The following is a 19,916-nucleotide window of genomic DNA, read 5'->3' as shown; positions in this document are numbered from 1 at the left end:
CTCTCTGAGCCTCACTCCATGCATAAAATAGGGCATGACAATGGCTCCTCTTCTGTTGCCATGAGGAATAAATGAGGTAAAAAATACTTTGTATAGTAGCTGGCACCTGGCAGGTTCCCTGAAATATCAACCAATCTCCTGTTGCCACGCCATGAGCTACCCTAATGTAGGCCTAGAATGGTGCCTGGCACAGGGCAGGTATTCAGCCAATGCCTTAGGGATGAACAAGTGAGGAAACGAATGAGGAAACACTAAAAATCATAATAGCCACCAGTACGAATTCATTCAATCCTCCAGAACAACTAAAGAAGATGGGAACTATTATCGTGCCCATTTTACAGGCAATGGAATTGAGGTCCAAGAGAATGTATACAGGTCGTAAGTAGTGGAGGCTGGATCTGAACCCAGATAGTCTGAGTCGTTTAACCTTTCAATCACCATGCTATAAAGCCACTCAAACCCCCAGGGTCTGCCTCTTCTGTCAGCTTTGGCTTCTAACCAGTGTTGTGATCTTAAGCATGTGAACTTCTCTCCCAGCCTCAGGTTCCCTGCTTGTCAAGAGAGGACTGCAGGAGTCAGTGTTGAAGGGCACTTCCTATTGGTCTAAGGGTCCAGGCCATGGCCAGTATCTAGCCAGTGCTGGTGGCCTGTTTGACCCCCCAGCCCAGCTGGGGTGACACTTTGCAGGGGCTGGACTGTCACAGGGAGGTCGCTGCATATTGACAGCTGCACTATCCACCTCCCCACCCTGGGGGGAGGCTGGCCTCTGCCTATTCCCGGTCCCTTAGGGCTCCTGAGGGAAGCTGAGGCGGCCACCCCCAGATGTCTATTCCTGTCCCTGGCCTAGCGCCGTGCTGGGGAAGCAACAGCTATTTTGAGACCCTTCTCCCTCCAAGCATGAGCGGTGGGAAGGCGCTGGGAACATCCCGAACTGGGAGGCTGCCCGTCTCAGCCTCACCCTGGATCTGGGCCACACCAGCCCTGCAGCTCTGCCCCTTTTTCCAGCTCTGGTGATGTGATCAATTCTGATCACAACACACCACAGTGGGATAACCCAGGAGAACCAGTCCTGAAGGACGTCTGTTGGAGGCTGGGGAGCAGCGGGGGTTGGGCCTCTCCCTTCAGGGTGGGGGCTGGAAAAGCCATAGCTGAACCCACCAGCTGGGAGACAGGACTGCTCTGAGCTTGAAACTGGGGGAGATAGCATTCAGGACAATAAGTAAAAATATTCAGCATTTCTTGAGTGGCTACAATTAGATGGGCTCTAAGTACTTGACAAGGAAGTATGTGTGTGTGAAAGACTCTGCGACCCTATGGACTGTAGCCTGCCAGCCTCCTCTGTCCATACGGTTCTCCAGGCAAGAATACTGGAGTGGGTTGCCATTCCCTTCTCCAGGGGATCTTCCTGACTCAGGGATTAACCCTGGGTCTCCTGCATTGCAGGAAGATTCTTCACTGTCTGAGCCACCAGGGAAGCCCTAACATGGAGGTAAGTCATTTAATTCTCACAGAGAGGAAACAGGTTCAGAGAGAAGTGACTTGCCCAAGGGCACACAGTGAGTGGCTGAGTCCGGACTTGAACTCCATAGGCTCTGGGGTCTGTTTTTAACTACTGTTCTGCCCTCTGGACCTTCCCTTCCCTCTTCACCAAGAGGGTAATAAAAATTAGGGGAATGAGCACTGATGTGACGATCAGTCCTTTGCCATTCCCAGATGTGTTGCTGAGCAAAACCACCTAGGTGAGCTCAGCTTCCTCACCTGCAAAACGAGGATCATGACAGAATCCTCGACCAGAGTTGAGGGAAGGATTACTAATAACACACTGTGGCAACTGGGGCTCAATAAGTGCTCTAAATTATGAAACTAACATATGCTCATGGTAAAATAATATGGTCCAAAGAGGGACACAGTAAAAAGTGACATTCCCCTTCTATTTTGCACCTATAATTCTACTCCCCAGAGGTAACCACTATTAAAGCTTTTGTGTCACCTTCTGGAAAATTTTCAAGCCCATAAAGACAGAGAAGCTGACTAGGACAGTGGTTAAAGACAAGAACTGCCTGGGTCCAAGCCTGGCCCTGCTGCTTACCAGCTATAGCTGTGTGTTCTCACAGGAGACAATGAGCACATGTCCTTCCACTCTGCCATCTTCAGCCAACCTTCCTTACCAGCTATGTGACGCTTCAGCAAGTTCCTGGTTCTCCCTGAGCCTCAGTGTCCTCATCTGTCATAAGGGGTTACTAAAACTAAGTCCTGGGCTTCCCTGGTGGCTCAGTGGTTAAAGAATCTGCCTGCCAGTGCACGAGACACAGGTTCAATCCCTGATCCGGGAAGATCCCTCACGCCAAGGAGCCACTAAGCCTTGCACCACAACTCTTGAGACTGTGCTCTAGAGCCCTAGAGCCGGGGAGCCGTGATTACTGCACCCATGCGCCACAACTGCTGAAGCCCTCACACCCGAGAGCCCATGCTCCGCAACAAGAGAAGACATCGCTAGGAGAAGTCCATGCTCAGCTAGAGAGTAGCCCCTGCCTGCCACAACTAGAGAAAAGCCCAAGTAGCCACGAAGACCCAGCACAACCAGGAATAAATGAATAAATAAGATGGAAACAAAGGAAAAAACAGCTAAGTCCCTGCCTTACGGGGTAGCTGTGAGGATTAAATGAGTCAATCTATGTGACGCATATGACCAAGCCATGACCAACCTAGACAGCATATTAAAAAGCAGAGACATTACTTTGCTGACAAAGGTCCGTTTAGTCAAAGCCATGGTTTTTCCAGTAGTCACGTGTGGATATGAGAGTTGGACCATAAAGAAGGCTGAGTGCCGAAGAATTGATGCTTTTGAACTGTGGTGTTGGAGAAGACTCTCTTTTTATGTTTTTTTTTTTTAATTATTTATTTATTTTTTATGTTATTTATTTTTAAATTATTTTTTATTTTTATTTTTTAATTTTTTGGAAGACTTGAGAGTCCCTTGAATGGCAAGGAGATTAAACCAGTCAATTCTAAAGGAAATCAGTCCTGAATATTCACTGGAAGGACTGATGCTGAAGCTGAAGCTTCAATACTTTGGCCACTTGATGAGAAGAACTGACTCCTTGGAAAAGACCCCAATGCTGGAAAAGATTGAAGGCAGAGGGAGAAGGGGATGACAGAGGATGAGATGGTTGGATGACATCACCAACTCAATGAACATGAGTTTGAGCAAGCTCCAGGAGTTAGTGATGGACAGGGAAGCCTGGCGTGCTGCAGTCCGTGGGGTCTCAACAAGCTGGACATGACTGAGCAACTGAACTGAACTGATGTGAAGCATTTAGCAAATTCTCTGGCACATGGTTGTTCAATAAATGTAGACATACAGTGGATCCTTTCTGGTGGACACTAAGGTAGCCTTTTACCATCACAAACAATGATGCAAGACACACCCTGGGCTACTTGTCATTGGGTACAAGCCCAAGAATCTCAATGGGATAAATTGCTGGTGGAGAAATTGCTGGGTCAAACAGTAGTGCCCTTGTAATTTCAATTAATGTGGGGATAAATGAATCCTCATGGCAGGCGGGGCACAGGGAAGGAGGTCCACAAGGCAGGGAGGATGAGGGACAAGCATGATATTCTGTCTCTGAGGCTCAGGGAGGGCTGTCCCTGCCCCAGCAACCCAGAGTATGCAGCAGCCCCCCAGGCCCCTGGCCAAGGCGATGGAAGGTTTAATTTTATCCAGGTTGTCCCCGTGAAGGTTTTATAGGTAACTGGTTGATTGGATTAGAGGAGCAGGAGCCCCTAATGAGCAGCAGCTGCTTAACAAGATGCTGACGCGGAACTATTTTTCTTTGCCACCATCCACTGTGGCAGCATGCAGGCTCCAGTCAGGACCCCCTGGATGCCAAAGATACTTCAGAATGGCATCCCAACTGCATATACCTCCTTTGAACATCCTTCTAGGTCCCAGACATCCCAGGAGAGGTAGAAAGCAAGAGGTCAAGAGCACAGGTTTGAGGGGTAAAACAAAAGGTCTCTGCTGAAATTGTTACGGAAACTCAAATCCATGTGCCCAACGCACAGTGAGGCCAAACGATACCGAAACATCAGAGTTTGGAACAGAGAAAGGTTTGGGGCAGGGTCCTAAAGGAGACCGGTGGCTCGTGCCTTTAAAACCCCAAACTCCCAGAAAGCTCTCAGCAAAGCCCTTTTCTAGGAAAGGTAAGGAAGGGGCATGGTGAGTTGCAAACGTCTTGGTGTCAGATCCTTTGTTCCTGAGATCAGGTCGCAATCAGGTAACAACGTTCCTATAAATCTCCGCCAAACAAATGTTATTCTCTGTTCTGACAAGAAAGGGCAAGGTCCCAAAGGCACACCTGTCACCCTCCAAGGTCCAGGCCCTGGTTAAGAGGAAGGGGTCCCTGGAGGAGCTGTCACCCTGTCCCAAAGCCTTCGTCCAGCACCCAGTCTGGGTCCTCCCACCAGTGCTCAGGCCCAGCTGAGGAGGCAGGTCTCAGCTGGTGGCACCCTCAGGGCCAGGTCCCCAGGCCCTGCCAAGCTATCATCACTGAGGGACCCAAGCATCCGGACCCAGCCAGTCCTTAGGCTCCTCAGTTCAGTTCAGTCCTCCAGTCATGTCCAACTCTTTGCGAACCCATTCTCTGCAGCATGCCAGGCCTCTCTGTCCATCACCAACTCCCAGAACTCATGTCCATTGAGTTGGTGATGCCATCCAACCATCTCATCCTCTGTCGTCCCCTTCTCCTTCCATGTTCAGTCTTTCCCAGCATCAGGGTATTTTCAAATGAGTCAGCTCTTTGCATGAGGTGGCCAAAGTATTGGAGTTTCAGCTTTAGCATCAGTCATTTCAATGAACACCCAGGACTGATCTCCTTTAGGATGGACTGGTAGGATCTCCTTGCAGTCCAAGGGACTCTCAAGAGTCTTCTCCAACCACAGTTCAAAAACATCAACCCAGCCAGCCCTCAGGCTCCTCAGGCCACCCAAATGGCCAGGGCCAGGTCCCACAGATGGCATCACACACAGCTGGCCACCGCCAGTAGGTCGCAGCATAGAGGCAGGGAAGGGGGAGAGGGTCCCCGCTGCCTCAAGGCCTGGGCCCGGCCATGGACGGCCATAGTGAGGGCTCTGGAGCCCTGCAGGACACAGCCTGTCCCCTGGGTCCCCTGCTCACTGGCCTGAGGCCAGGTGAGCTGGAGTGCCCCGGAGAGCAGGCGGTGATCAGTCTCTTACGTTACTCTCCTCCTGACGGACGACCACTCCAACGACTGTTGGCTGAATAGCCCACGAAGGGTCGCTTGGTGACAGTTGCTCGCTTGGGAGAGGGGCCCACTGTGGTGCCTCCCAGTGGCTGATGGGACTTCTAACCACCGCTCTAACTGGCCCACATTACTGGTTTTGTGATAACCACTGCCTGTTAATGGGTGGCACAGCAATGGCGCCCTGCAAGGGTGACCTGGGCAAATTACTTTCCTCCCTGAGCCTCAGAGAATAATGGGGTCCATGTTCATGGGGTTATTGTGAGGACTAAAGGAAGTCAAGCCCACAAAGTGCTCAGGACAGTGTCTGGCTCATAGTGAGAGTCTAATAAATAGTAGCCCAGAACATAAGGATGAAGAATAGAGGCAGCTAGGGACTTCCTGAGTGGTCCAGTGGTTAAGAATCTGCTTCCGATTCAAGGGACGCAGGTTCCATCCCACATGCCATAACTAAACCCTCAGGACACACCTAAAAGAGAAGCCTGGGCAGTGCAACTGAGACCTGATGCAGTCAAAAATAAATAAAAATTGAAAAAAAAAAGAAGGAAAGCAGCTATACTGGATCCCATCCCAGAAGAGAACAAGATAGATAGCATACTCAAAAGCAGAGACATTATTTTGCCGACTAAGGTCCATCTAGTCAAGACTATGGTTTTTCCAGTGGTCATGTATGGATGTGAGAGTTGGACTGTGAAGAAGACTGAGCGCCGAAGAATTGATGCTTTTGAACTGCGGTGTTGGAGAAGACTCTTGAGAGTCCCTTGGACTGCAAGGAGATCCAACCAGTCCATTCTGAAGGAGATCAGCCCTGGGATTTCTTTGGAGGGAATGATGCTAAAGCTGAAACTCCAGTACTTTGGCCACCTCATGCGAAGAGTTGACTCATTGGAAAAGACTCTGATGCTGGGAGGGATTGAGGGCAGGAGGAGAAGGGGACGACAGAGGATGAGATGGCTGGATGGCATCACGGACTCAATGGACGTGAGTCTGAGTGAACTCCGGGAGTTGGTGATGGGACAGGGAGGCCTGGTGTGCTGCGATTCATGGGTTCGCAAAGAGTCGGACACGACTGAGCGACTGAACTGACCTGAACCCTCATGTTGAACCTCTGAACCGTGTGCTCAGTTGTGTCTGACTCTTTGTGACCCCATGGACTGTAGCCCGTCAGGCTCCTCTGTCCATGGGATTTTTCAGGCAAGAATACTGGAATGGGTTGCCATTTCCTCCTTCAGGGGATGTTCCCCACCCAGGGATCCTGCATTCCCTGGTGGTTCAGATGGTAAAGCATCTGTCTACAATGTGGGAGACCTGATTTTGATCCCTGGGTCGGGAAGATTCCCTGGAGAAGGAAATGGCAACCCACTCCAGTACTCTCATCTAGAAAGTCCCATGGTGGGAGGGGCCTGGTCCATGGGGTTGCAAAGAGTGGGACACAACTGAGCGACTTCACTTTCACTTTTTCTTTAGGCTGAGCCATCCTGGAAGCCCACCTTGATGTTATGGGAGCTTTTATTGTCCCCCTAGCCACCCCACATGGCTTGCAGGATCTTAGTTCCCCCACCGGGGACTGAACCTGGGCTGTCAGCAGTAAAAGCAGCAAGTCCCAACCGCTGGATCACCAGGGAATTCACGGTGCTAGGTGTTTGCCCACGGTATCTCATTTAAATCTCACATGCACCCACATGCATCACTATGGGAGCATTCTAACAGTAGCCCCAACCACCTCCTAGGAAATGGACCAGGTTTCCCAGTCTGTGAAATGGGTTGTGACTTACCTTTCCAAGTAAACTTTAAAGGCCTTACTGGAGCTGATACTCGGCTTTGTGTCTGATCCAAAAGGGCAAATTGATGGTGAGAACCTTCAAATGGGAAGGAGGGAAAGAGCTCAAAGGAAGTCCCCCTCTACGCCCGCACTCCCCCGCCCCCCCCGCCCGCCTCTTTTATCTGATCTGGGACGCAAGCATCTGAAAGTCCCAGGAGTCACAACAGCCACGTACCCCACTGATTCAGGCCGCACCGTGTTAAGAGCACTGGATTAGACTATTTCAGCGTGAGTTTTGCGCCTGAGTTCGCCTTTCCGAGCCTCAGCCCCCTTCCTCATCTGTAAAGTGGGATGATAATGATTCCAAAGACTGACTGAGCCAGGCGCACATTGCAGAGCAGACGCCTCCGGGGCGCACCCCTGCCGCCGCCCAGCGGATCTCGCGGTCCCGGGCTGCAACCGCCGTCCACGCCCCCGCGGGGGGATTCCCCCACGGCCTCCCGCGCCGCGCGGCGGGGACCCGAGTGATTGCAAACAGCCGCCGGCCTCATTAGGAGACGTGTAATTAGCGGCTGGCGAGGCGGGAGCAGACACCGGCTAATTACCGCCGGGAGCGGCCCTTGCCGCCCACGCCTCCCCTCCCTGCAGCCCGGCCCGCGGGTGTCGGGACCCTGGTCAGTCCTGGACGCAGGGCGCCGGGCAGGATCCGAGGAGAGGAGGCCCAGCACGAACCCGGTGTGCTTCCCCCGGGGCTGTGCCTGCGGGTGGCAGTAAGTCATTCGCTCAAAATCACGTTTACAGTGCACTCAAGGTGCTAGCTAGGCGTTTGCCCGTGGCATCTCGTTTAAATCTCATATGCACCAGGCACGAGGGAGAAACCATTATTATCCCATCACACTGATGAGGAAACTGAGATCTGGAGACATGAATTAATCGCCTCGACAGCACGTGTCTGGTAAACGACGGAGAGATTCTAATTTACACCTGTAGTCTCTCCAGTGTATATACAAAGTGGACGGCGAAACCGCTCACAAGAAGACTTCAGCGGGTTAGACCAGAGCCAGGACCCCGAAGTCGGATGTCCTGGAGTTGGAATTCTGATTTTGCTTCTTATTGAACGTGTGACTTTGGTCAGAGCCCCAGCTGCATCTATGAAATGGCGCGATTGGGGAATTAAATGAGTTGAAGGCTGGAGTTAGGGGAGTTATTTTAAGGATGGAAGGGGAGGTGGGGACACGACTGAAAGCGATTTAGCAGCAGCAGCAGCAGCAGCAGCAGCAGCAGCAGCAGCAGGGGAGGCGGGAAACGCAGAGGCCGAGACTTTCTCCACACATTACGAGCATCTGCCGCCCCCTGCTGGCCAAAGGAGGACGCTGGCGGGGACCGTTTTTAGATAATGAGGTGGTTCTTGGATGAGGAGGAAAGAGCCCTGGGCAGGGCCACAGCTGTCCCCCCTTTAAGGTGATTTAGAGTGAGATGGAAAAATTGAGAACTCATTCCACATACTGCAAACAGTCGGTTGTGAAATCTGACTCCCTTCATGGTTCTCACAGGGCCTGCCAGGTCCCTGACAGGTCTACAAATAAATAGTCAAGGATGGCTACAAAGAGCTAGATATAAGGCTGAGCATCAAAGCACTGGGTATAACAAGAAATTCTGGAACAAATTTAAATGTCCATCATGGAAATATAGACCTGTTTAGCAGTGCTACCTCTAAACAGTGCGATCTGGGGCAGCTGAACACACGCACATACACAAAGTTCAAGAACAGGCAAAGCTTATCAATCATGATAGAAATCAGAATAGAGGTCACTTCTGGGAAGGTTTTTGGCTGACAAGAGGGCACAGGAAACTTCTTGGGCACTGGAAATGTTCTATCTGGGCAATAGTTGCAAAAGTCTATACATATGTAAAAATTCACTTAATATGCCCTTTATGTATGTTATGCCTCATTAAGATAACCTTTATTTTTTAAAGGATATTCAGGCAGGGGAGGGGAAGAATACTAAACTATATGATTCTATTCTTAAAAAGAAAAGAAAAGAAAAAAATATAATTTAACAAACAGCAGAAGATCTCATCTCACTTTGTTTTTCTTTTTGTTTTTGTTTTTTTGCCTCAGGACACTTTTTCACTCATTAAATTATTGAGGATCCCAAAGAGCTTTTGTTTAGTGGAATATGTTGATATTTACCATGTTTATTAAAACTGAGAAATATTTAAAACACAATGCACAATTCTTTTCGCCATCAGAGCAATAATGTCAGTACATGTCGTGTGGCCTCTGGAAAGCTTTACTGTCCACTCTGAGAAAGTGAAACAAATAGCATCTTAGTAGCATTAAGAAAGTAACTTGATCCTGGAGACTCTCTGAAAGAATCTCAGAAAACTCAATGGTTCCTGGACATCACATAGAGAACTGCAGGCATAAGGGGAAAACTAGGGAAGAAAACCCACTACATGATAAATTATTCTCTCTTGATGCTGGGGTTATAACTTATCTTTATTTGCTTCTTTGTGCTTTTCTGTTTAAAAAACGAGTACACACTGAATAAACAGAAACAAAATACAATGATCACAGATGGGTTTTGCACAAAAAGTGAGACAATACACCTGACTCCGTAAGTTTGTTGAAAGGCCTAAACAGTAATAACATATTTGGCTGTAAGGGGAAATTGAACTGAGCTGTATTCTGAATATGAGAGTCCTGATTTCCCCTCTGTGAATCCTTGGCTTGTGTGTGCAAGATCTTGCCCTCAAGATCTTCCAGCCGGGGGAGAAAATATAAATGCACGCACGACTGTGTTGCAAAGTAATAGAAAGTAAACATCGTGGAGGCTCCAAATGCCGCGGGAGCATCCTACAAAATTAATGAGTGGGCACAACCACCTATCACAGGCACAAAAATGCATCAATCGCGCAGCCTGCTGCTGCTGCTAAGTCGCTTCAGTCCTGTCCGACTCTGTGCGACCCCATAACGGCAGCTCACCAGGCTCCGCCGTCCCTGGGATTCTCCAGGCAAGAACACTGGAAGTGGGTTGCCATTTCCTTCTCCAATGCATGAAAGTGAAAAGTGAAAGTGAAGTTGCTCAGTCGTGTCCGACTCTTAGCGACCCCATGGACTGCAGCCCACCAGGCTTCTCCACCCATGGGATTTTCCAGGCAAGAGTACTTGAGTGGGGTGCCATTGCCTTCTCCGATCGCTCAGCCTATCTCCGAACAACTCCGTCAGCTCGGAATTGAGCAGGACGCCTGCGCACTGTAGAGAGAGGCGGAGCTCAGGGGAGACTGACACAGGGCTCCGCCTACATTCTAGCTCCGCCTCCCTGAGTGGCTGCCAGGCCAACTTCCTATTGGCCGCCGAGGAGAAAGCAGACATCCGGTTTGCGCGTCTGGCCGCCGGAGGTGGAGGCAGCCATGGTGCGGTTCAAGCATAGGTAAGCAGTCTCTTGTCAACAGCCCCTTGCCCGGTCCCCGCGGGCCTAGCCCCGTGCTCACTTCCCTCTCGCCCGCCGCAGGTACCTGCTCTGCGAAGTGGTGTCTGACGACCCCCGCTGCCGCCTGACTCTGGAGGACCGAGTGCTGGGCACCCTGGTACGGGACACGATCGCCCGCGTGCACGGGACTTTCGGTGCTGCCGCCAGTTCCATCGGCTTCGCGGGTGCGAGGGTGCTTGGGAACCGGGCGGACGGCGGGGCTTGGAAGGGGCAGTGGCCACAGGAGGGAGAAAGGGGCACGAAGGACCCCGGGAACTGCCAAGCCTTGTGTACTGTCCTATGTAAGATACCGTTCTTTTTAGCAGGGTCGCATCCCGAGGTCTGAGTGAATCCAGTTAGGCGGAGAGCTAGTAGGCCACGAGTTAAGTCCTTGGGTTGGGAAGATTCCCTGGAGAAGGGTATTCTTTCCTGGAGAATCCCATGGACAGAGGGAGCTTAGCGGGTTACAGCCCATAGGGTCACAAAGGGCCGGACACGAGTGAAGCGAGTTAGTAGGCTGTGGGACATTGAGCAAGAACCCCTTGTATCTAATTACCCTTGAAAAGGGCCTGTATAGGACGCACTGCTGCTGCTGCTGCTGCTAAGTCGCTTCAGTCGTGTCCGACTCTGTGCGACCCCATAGATGGCAGCCCACTAGGCTCCTCGGTCCCTGAGATTCTCCAGGCAAGAACACTGGAGTGGGTTGCCATTTCCTTCTCCAATGTATGAAAGTGAAAAGTGAAAGTGAAGTCGCTCAGTCGTGCCCAACTCTTAGCGACCCCATGGACTGGAGCCTACCAGGCTCCTCTGTCCATGGGATTTTCCAGGCAAGAGTACTGAAGTGGGGTGCCATTGCCTTCTCCTACAGGACACACAGTTGTATGTAAACAGGAGCAGGCACTCTCAACATCCACACTACTGTCATTCACTTTTACCATATTCTTTGAATTCCAGAGGTGATCCACATAGGCATAGCTGTCCCACCTCAGGTGAGACTCAGATGACTGAAAAACCTACATAACCCAGTCATAGGACAACTTGGTTTTCAGCCAGGGGCTGGAGAAGGTGGATCTCTGCACTAGTCAGTGCATTAGAAGAACGTTTTAAATTCTAAATTCACCAATTCTGAGTGGTGTGTAGGGCACTGGATGTTTCTCCCTTCCATAAATGAAGTGTTAAGTCGCTCAGTCTTGTCCGTCCCAGGCTCCTCTATCCGATTCATGAAATTCTCCAGGTAAGAATACTGGAGTGGATAGCCATTTCCTTCTCCAGGGGATCATCCCAACCCAGGGATCAAACCTGGGTCTTCTGCATTACAGGGGGATTCTTTACCATCTGTAAATGGGCTGTCCTAATTTTTTTTCCCCTTCAGAAATGAAGTTTTTACTTACTGATGCATTCCAAGTGCCACTGTCTTGAGCCATCTCTGATCTCTAGCATGTAGGCGTTCAATCGTCCAAAGATTTTTAACCCATCCCTGACAGTCCAGTTCCCCAAATGATTTTTCTTCCCCCTGCTGTAGTGCGATACCTCAACGCCTATACCGGAATAGTGCTACTCCGATGCAGGAAGGAATTCTACCGGCTTGTGTGGTCAGCTCTTCCCTTCATTACATACTTGGAGAACAAAGGACACCGCTACCCGTGTTTTCTCAACACCTTACATGTGGGAGGTAGGGGTGCATGGGATATGGCTGGGTTTGTAACAGGTTCAGCATCGGTCTTCTGTGGTAGGTGGGTATTCCTGCTCTCCTGCTAAAGGCAAGATACTTTTTCCGAGCTCTGCAAGACTCTGAGGCAAATACTTTCCACAAGCTGCTGACCACAAAGCTCTTACCTGTGCCAGGTACAATTAGAACATGCCAGAAGTTCCTGATTCAGTACAACAGGAGACAGCTGTTGATCCTGTTGCAGAACTGTACTGATGAAGGTAAGGGATGCTAGCCCTGTGCCCACTGAGCAGGGACTGCCCATGGCCTCTGGCTGAATGAGAGGTCACTCATGCTCTTCACCATGCTCTTTCTGCAGGAGAGCGGGAGGCTATCCAGAAGTCTGTCACTAAAAGCTGTTTACTAGAGGAGGAGTCCGCTGGGGAGGAGCTTTCTGATAGCGGCGGTGAGGAGACTGCTGAGCCAATGGAGTGAACCTTTGCGCGCTGTGCTGTGCCCAGGCCTTGGGGTCCACCCACTGGGATGGGACATTCTGAGAGGCAGCAGCATCTTCTGCAGTTCCCAAACTGGATGACTGCGGACCAGAGGCCAGGTGACCAGCTCAAAATGAACTTACTTAAAACTAATCGAAGTCACCTTTACCCAGCATTGCCTGGTTAAGTGGTTCTGCAGTTGTGAAGCCCCTGTCCTTATACGCATCTTTGTATCTAACAGCAGGTTTAATAAATGTATTTGGCTTCTGTTAGCACTTTTCACTTTCATGCATTGGAGAAGGAAATGGCAACCCACTCCAGTGTTCTTAGCTGGAGACTCCCAGGGACAGGGGAGCCTGGTGGGCTGCTATGGGGTCACAGAGTCGGACACGACTGAAATGACTTAGCAGCAGGAGCATTTAGTGTGAATGTGAAGTTCATGGTTGGCCTAGTCTCTTTCCTCTTCTATCCCTGGCCTCAGTAGCAAGACCAGCTCCCTGTGTGGTCCTAGATGTATAGCCTCCCACTGGAGACCTAATATTCCTGCCCTCGGCTGGGCCCTAAGCAATCCAGGTCATTCAGAGAAGCAGTTTTGAAGTTTACTTGTCCACAGTGCGGGGCATGTAGGATCTCAGCTCCTTGACCAGGGATTGATCCCAGGTCCCTCACAGTGGAAACTCAAGAGTCTTAACCACTAGACATCTAGGGAAGTCCCCAGAGTAATAGTGTTAGTGAGACACAGCAACTAAACCGGCACAGATCTAGAGCTGGTCTCAATGACCCAAAGGACCTTAAAAATAAACAGATTCTTTGCCAATACCTAACCGGGTAACCTGACAAAAGATAATAATACAATTCTTACACTTTTGAGTGGGGGAAAATATCTTTGTAATAATGATGTCACCTGAACTCATTATTACAAAGTCAAATAGCAGCTGCCAACATCTGGTGGTTTTCTGCAGTTCCACCCTTCTCTATTGCCTTATACCTGCCTGGCGCCCAAAGGTAGGTGAGACAATGCACTCACAGGAATTAGGAGAGATGAGAGACATGACCCGTTCTGATCTGCTACCTACTGAAGACACTTCAAGGAGATACTCTCTCCTTCATAAAATGGACATCACTCAAAAGTCCCTCAACATATTAATACATTTAATAAACATTTGTCATTTTAAGAATGGGAGGGTAGAACTAATGAGCCCAGATCAAGAACCCTTTAGGCCTGACACTAGTTAAGACATGACTCCATGAAAACAGAATTGCTCAAGTTCACAGCAGCTGTTACCTTAACCTATTAAGAAATATATGTCTAGCTGACCTGAAATAAATCTTAAAAGAAACCAGAAAGCTCACAATGCTTATGCAGGTGATTTATTTCAACTATTTGCCTTCATAGTCTATTATACCTAGAGGTCACTTTATTAAGCAGCAAAATAATTCACATCACTCAAATTCATTCAGCTCAAACCAAGGCGTAAGACTGCTCTAGACAACAGGGAGGCAGTGGGGGGCAGGGGCTGGGGGAGGCATCCCCACTGCTTTCAAGCCTGTCCTGCTCTGCCTCCGGGTGTGCCAGACTCCTGTTTCTGTAATTCATTCAGGCCACTGTCACCTGAAACAAGTTTGACCTAAAGGCTGTCAGGTCCTAGGGCCTCCTTAGTCAATTACAGTTACAACTTTCTGTGCCAAACAGAAGGTAAAACCCTCCATCACACATACAACCTGGGTCTGACACCACAGCCTGGTTGTCATAAGAAAAACTACAATTCAAGCTGGGTATCCGACATCCATTTTATTCCCATCCCTCTGTTTCTTTAACGAGAGGAGTACTGAACAGATAGAAAAGATTCAACTATTTTTAAAAGACACACCAATAGGTGTGCTGAAAGCAAGGTGCCCTAACACTGGTTTGGGCTGCTCCAAGAGACTAAAACTTAAGTTGGGATTGAGAAAAACTAATTACACATGGGTCAAAAGGACTACCTGGCAACAAACTAAAAACCTTGGCAGGAAGAGCTCTCTTGTGAGTGTCAATACTTTATTTTGGTGTAAAGACGGGAAGCTGGAAAATACACTGTATTTAAAATTTTCTTGGTTCCCCCTCACATTGTGGAAACCCCCTCCCCCCAGAGCTAATCTGTTCAAACTCAAATACTTAAAAATTACAGCAGCAAAACAAAAGCGCAAATAAAAGAAAACCAGATGGAGAGGTTAGCCTGGGCCAGTAGTGTCACTTGGTGTGGACGATGGAGGTGCTGAACAGGAGCTTCTGTTTCTGTTTCTTTCTTTTCTTTCCTCCTTTCTCTTCTAAACAAAAAACAGAAAGGACTTAGCTTAGAATGCCACCCTTTTGCCCCCTGGCCAGTTTCCACTGATGGGAGTCACAGGCAACACCAGTGCAGGCTCTGGAATTAGACTGCCTGGATTCAAATACCGGACCTTGCACTCTCTGGGTGTTTGTCTTCAGACACATCACTTAGGTGCCTAGCCCAACTCATCTGTAATGTGAGTTATACCCGTTTAATAGGGTTACTGGGAGAATAAAATTAGCACAATGCTAGGCGTGTAGGAAGCACATCATAAATGCTAGTCATGAATAATACAGAGTGGGGGTGTGCTTTGAGTTTGACCTCCATCTATCTACTAGCCACCTTCACCACCTCAGGATTCAGAAATCTGTAAGGCTAGGAAAAAAAAGTTATACAGAACTTCACAAAGTCCTCAAGAATTAGTCTGGGGTGCAAAAAGGAGCCATCTGATATACCAGATGGGATGTTAGTTAACACTAGAACGGGAGCCCTGAGGTTCAGAGGGAAAGCGACAAGTGATTAGCGATCAGTGCCCCTGGATCCAGGAGGAAACAGCCCCGAGCCGAGCACCCCGCTCCTGTGCCTTTACCAGAGAGTGGATCTGAAGTCACCGGTGTGTCCAGTTTCATGAAGGCTGCTTCAATAGCTTGGCTGAAGGAATTCTGGAAACTGGGCACAGGAACTCGGTCTGAGTTATCACTCTCCCCATCGCTGTCCACAGGGGCAGGAGGACCTAAGGTGTTTTCATCTAAAAAAGATCAGTGTTGAAATTGCAGAAACAACTCCAGAGCCTTCTACTTTCTGAAGGGGTTCAAGCTTCCCCTTTATCAGAGGGCCATTCTCACCTTTCTTTGGAGCAGTTTTGGGCCATACATCTGCTTTTGCTTTTCCAACTCTCAGCATCTGCCAAAGTGGGAAAAGGAAGGGAGAGAATTTAAGTTACTGATCCTATTTCTTCTCCAGACTCCTACCTTGACACTGACTGGTACAGAGGACAAAGAATCAACTACCCCGACTGGGAAAAAATTCTCTGGATATTTCTTTTCCTAACACAGTGTTTTCATCATGTCATCTATTATCCGGAACTGGCAGTGAAACTAACAGTGGGAAACCAGAACCTGTTCTGTTCCTTAGGAAACAGGTAAAGAATACTGCAAAGAAGGCACAAGAGATTTATACTCTGATTTTGAAGTGGGGAATCCCGACTTTGTCATTCCTTCCTTCTGGACAAAATTTTCCTCCTCTTCTGGAGACGCCTAAAAACATCAACATGACTCCTCTTGCAGTAAGGAGTGTACAGGACCTTCCAAGTTTAAAACAAACCACCTGCTGAGCAAACCTCAGTTACCTAAGGCCACAAAAACCAATTTAACTTTATCCCGAAACTGCTCCCACAGCCCTCATTACCTTTCTGTCTTTGTTTTTCCAATAGCTCCTTAACTATTAACCTTTAGATTCAGCCATAAACCAGATTCCTGGAAGTACAGTAACATCAGATCCCTCCCAAGAGAGGAACTTTTCATCTCAGTTGGCCAAGGCCAGCTCTGTAAGTGCTGAAGGTCACTTTGCATGCTATCTACCACACATGCCATGCCACCTAAAGCAGGGTGCATTGTACCGAGAAACAAACCCCACAAGATTCACACCAGCATGCCTGTCCCAAATGTGTCCCAAACTGGGGCTTGCATATTGTGCAAGATAATTCAACTGGCAGATACTGATTTCACTGATAAACTTTCTTCATCATGTACTACTGTCAAAAATCTCCCTTGGTCCCCAAGAGTTTGGGGTCTAACAGTACAACATCTGAATCATCTTATAAGATCATTAAAAATCACCTATATTTTAATCTCGCCAAAAATGTTTAAATGTTTAGCCTGGGTCCACTCATGAAGAAACAATCAGAAAATCTACAGTGTGGGATCATCTATAAAGCAACAGGCCTAGATGCTTCAAAAATACCCATGTGGTTTAGTCACTAAGTCGTGTCCATCTCTCGTGACCTCATGGACTGTAGCCTGCCTTCTCTGTCCATGGGATTTCCCAGGCAAGAATACTGGAGTGGGTTGCCATGCCCTCTTCCAGGGGATCTTCCCGACCCAGGAATTGCACCAGGGACTCCTGCATTGCAGGCAGATTCTTTACCAACTGGGCTATGAGGGAAGCCCCCAAAATATCCATGCCACATGTTAAAAAAAAAAAACCAGAAGCCAGGGGAACTGTTATGGGTCAAAGGAGACTGAGGAGAGCTGACACACTAAATGCAATGAGCAGTCTGATTAAATCTGACCGAAAACAATACAGGACACCGAGACAAATGGGCAAACAGAAATACGTGCCATCTTAGACAGTATTAAATCAGCTGGATGTCTTTGATGTAACAATGATAATTGTGGGCATATAGGAGAATGTCATTTGAGTGGTACGTATCTCCCAAGTATTTAGTGGTGAAATGTCATTCATGAGGTCTGTAACTTATTTTCAACGCACCAAAAAGAGAAAAAGCAAATATAGCAAAACAGTAACTACTGGTGACTCTGAGTGAAAAGTACTATTCATTACACTATCCTTTCAACTCCTTAAGTTTGAAGTTTTTCAAAATATAAAGATGAAAAACACAATGGCAGTAAAACCTAGCTAAAAAAAACAACTCAGGCATTGACCTAACTCCTGGGAGCCACTTGCTTATACCTCTGAAACCAAGTAGTTCATTTTCAGGATCAGTCTCAATTATTTCATCCTTGACTTCAAGGACTCTCCTCACCAAAGTTGAATTCCTGCTTATTTCTCAGCACAAACTGTCATCTATATGTGAGAAATAGCTGTATCAACTACCTGCTTTAAAGAACTGTTAAGTAAATGAGTCCAAACTAGTCCCAAAGAAGTGAACACTAACTTCCTAATGGGGTGCTTGTCAACCTGTCTGTCCATCTTCCTCAGTTATCAAATGCAGGAATGCTGACTGTTTGCTTAAAGATCGATACTGATTTGACATCAAATCTTACTAGCCTGGTGCTCTCTTCAACCCATCTCAAGAAGCCACTTTGGCTAGTTAGTTACAGGATAACCAAAACAACCTTCCCTTTCGCAAAGCAAAGAATGGTTTATTATATGTAACAGATACATACCACCTAAGTCAGAGGTCCCAGAACTAGGGGCCAGTTAAAATTGACTGATATATCCCCAGCCCTTAGATCAGTGTTAGTACACGAATAATCTAGTGACTTGTTAAATAATTAAAACTCTGATTCTTCCTGAGCTATTCTTGGCTTCTGTCCTTGGTAAGTTTATGGTAGTATCTGAGACTAAATCCATGAGCTTCTCTTTAAAAGAGCCTTCCGTGAAAGTCAGTGCGACATTAGCCTGTCAATCTTCCTGTCTCCAGCAGAGAAATTTCCAGGAAGAACAAGCAGCGGAGTTCATGTTAAATGCCCATGGGCTGCTTTACAAGCAGAGGGTTTACCTGGGCAAAGGAAGGGAAGGGAGAGTCTTCTTCCAGACTCCCAACGCAGAATGAAGGACTGCCCTGACTGGCAGTGGGTGACAGAGGGGTCAGCAGAAAGTCTGAAAGGGAATCAGAGACCTGATTATACAAGTCAACTTAATAAAACAGAAGAGATTAGCACAGAATCAGGTCTGGATAATTAGCAACACTGCCTCAAAAAGCTAAACCATGATCTACCTTCAACTCTGCCATGTGCTTATAAAGCCAAGAACATGGCCTACTGTTCACACAAGTGATCAGAATAGGGAGAGAAAAGTTTCAAGGTTATGACAACACTAGAAGGCATTGCGAAATCCATTCCCACAGTAAGAAAAACCCTTTCCACGTGAGCCAGCTCTCAAGGTGTAGGTATTGGATGTCATGGACTAGTTTTATATGGATAAAAAGCTTTAAGAAAAAGAAATGAAATGTAATCAGGTCAGCCTTTATGTCCTAGCCAACAGATGTCTATGACCTGGGGAATATTCAGTTAGAATTCAAAACACATACAGCAACAAAATCCAGCAAAATGCAAGCTTTTCCTTGCTACTCCCTTCCCTAGGTTGTCATCTTCTCCATCCTTGCTGACCCAGAGCTGAACATTTCCCACAGATCAGCCCACCCACTGCCCTGATCACTGCTGGTAGGGAAAGGCCTTTCCACAGTCAGTCAGGGCTCTGTGGTACTTTTATTTCTAGGCCCATCCACCTGCTCTTGCCTGAATGTGTTAAAGCCCACAAACCTTCAGAAAAGCTAGTCTGTGAAAATGCAATCTCTGAGTCACAGATGACGCAGTCAATGTTTTGCCACGTTCCTTTGTACAGTGGCTCTTGTCTCAGTTAAACTCAAGAGCGTGATGGCTGCGTGGCCCTTAGACTCTAGTCCCAGTCCCTGCCACTAGCCAAGCCCCGGCCTTCGTCTCAGGCTCCTAAATCTGCGAAGTGACAGGCAAATCATCACAAGAGTCACCAAATGTTCTGATCTTGGACAATTCACTGAAAATACCTGAGAAAAATAAACTTTAAGTATCAAAAACTATCTGCCAGGTGGATGAAGATCAGAAGACAGCTCTCTGAAATTGTAACTGTTTAATTTCATAACACAGTAATATATTCTATATATAAGCAAATCTGTTTTTAAAAAGCTGACAGCCTCTCAATCCTGATCTCAGTTCATAGAGTGGAACACTGTTAGTGGTCTGGAACACAATCATCCCAAGATTTGTCTATACATTTAGATATACAAACCTACATTGAAATGCTTTGTTTTGTGTGGGTTTTTTAACCCCAAAATGGTGTCATGCCTTGTCTTTTTCCACAAATTCCTTTCATCTTACAGGTTCAGGAGGTGAGCTATCTTCCTTTTCAGTAGGTGTAAAGAATTTCATAGTAAAAATGTTGTAATTGAGCCATTTCCTTACCAGTAGACTTTGTAGGCTGTTTCCTCCATCCTCCACCATAAACAATGTTACAATAAGACACA

General features: G+C 47.9%; 2 protein-coding genes across 3 annotated transcripts in view; one reads left to right on the top strand and one right to left on the bottom strand.

The window, feature by feature from the left end:
- The first annotated feature begins 10,343 nt into the window (after nucleotides 1-10,343).
- Nucleotides 10,344-12,913, top strand: POP5 (POP5 homolog, ribonuclease P/MRP subunit). Its single transcript, XM_069558192.1, has 5 exons — nucleotides 10,344-10,460; nucleotides 10,542-10,684; nucleotides 12,022-12,171; nucleotides 12,345-12,428; nucleotides 12,527-12,913. The coding sequence occupies exons 1-5, from the start codon at nucleotides 10,441-10,443 to the stop codon at nucleotides 12,640-12,642; spliced, it is 513 nt and encodes a 170-aa protein (XP_069414293.1). The 5' UTR covers nucleotides 10,344-10,440; the 3' UTR covers nucleotides 12,643-12,913.
- A 1,083-nt stretch (nucleotides 12,914-13,996) lies between these two features.
- The window catches only part of RNF10 (ring finger protein 10), a 38,071-nt gene continuing 32,151 nt past the window's right edge, over nucleotides 13,997-19,916 (bottom strand). Inside the window, exons 15-18 of one of the 2 annotated variants that reach the window (XM_069558188.1) lie at nucleotides 18,414-18,514; nucleotides 15,796-15,853; nucleotides 15,540-15,698; nucleotides 14,663-14,948 (exon numbers count right to left, since the gene is read on the bottom strand). In XM_069558188.1, the coding sequence (XP_069414289.1) occupies nucleotides 14,872-14,948; nucleotides 15,540-15,698; nucleotides 15,796-15,853; nucleotides 18,414-18,514 (395 nt within the window). In that variant the 3' untranslated portion in view covers nucleotides 14,663-14,871. Of the gene's footprint in view, nucleotides 14,949-15,539; nucleotides 15,699-15,795; nucleotides 15,854-18,413; nucleotides 18,515-19,916 lie in introns of both variants that reach the window. The other variant, XR_011250006.1, reaches the window with a different exon arrangement.

The sequence above is a fragment of the Ovis canadensis genome, chromosome 17 (assembly GCF_042477335.2).
Source record: "Ovis canadensis isolate MfBH-ARS-UI-01 breed Bighorn chromosome 17, ARS-UI_OviCan_v2, whole genome shotgun sequence".
NCBI classification, from domain to species: domain Eukaryota; kingdom Metazoa; phylum Chordata; class Mammalia; order Artiodactyla; family Bovidae; genus Ovis; species Ovis canadensis.
Note: the sequence above shows the minus strand (reverse complement) of the source record. Positions and strands in the feature narration are given on the sequence as shown.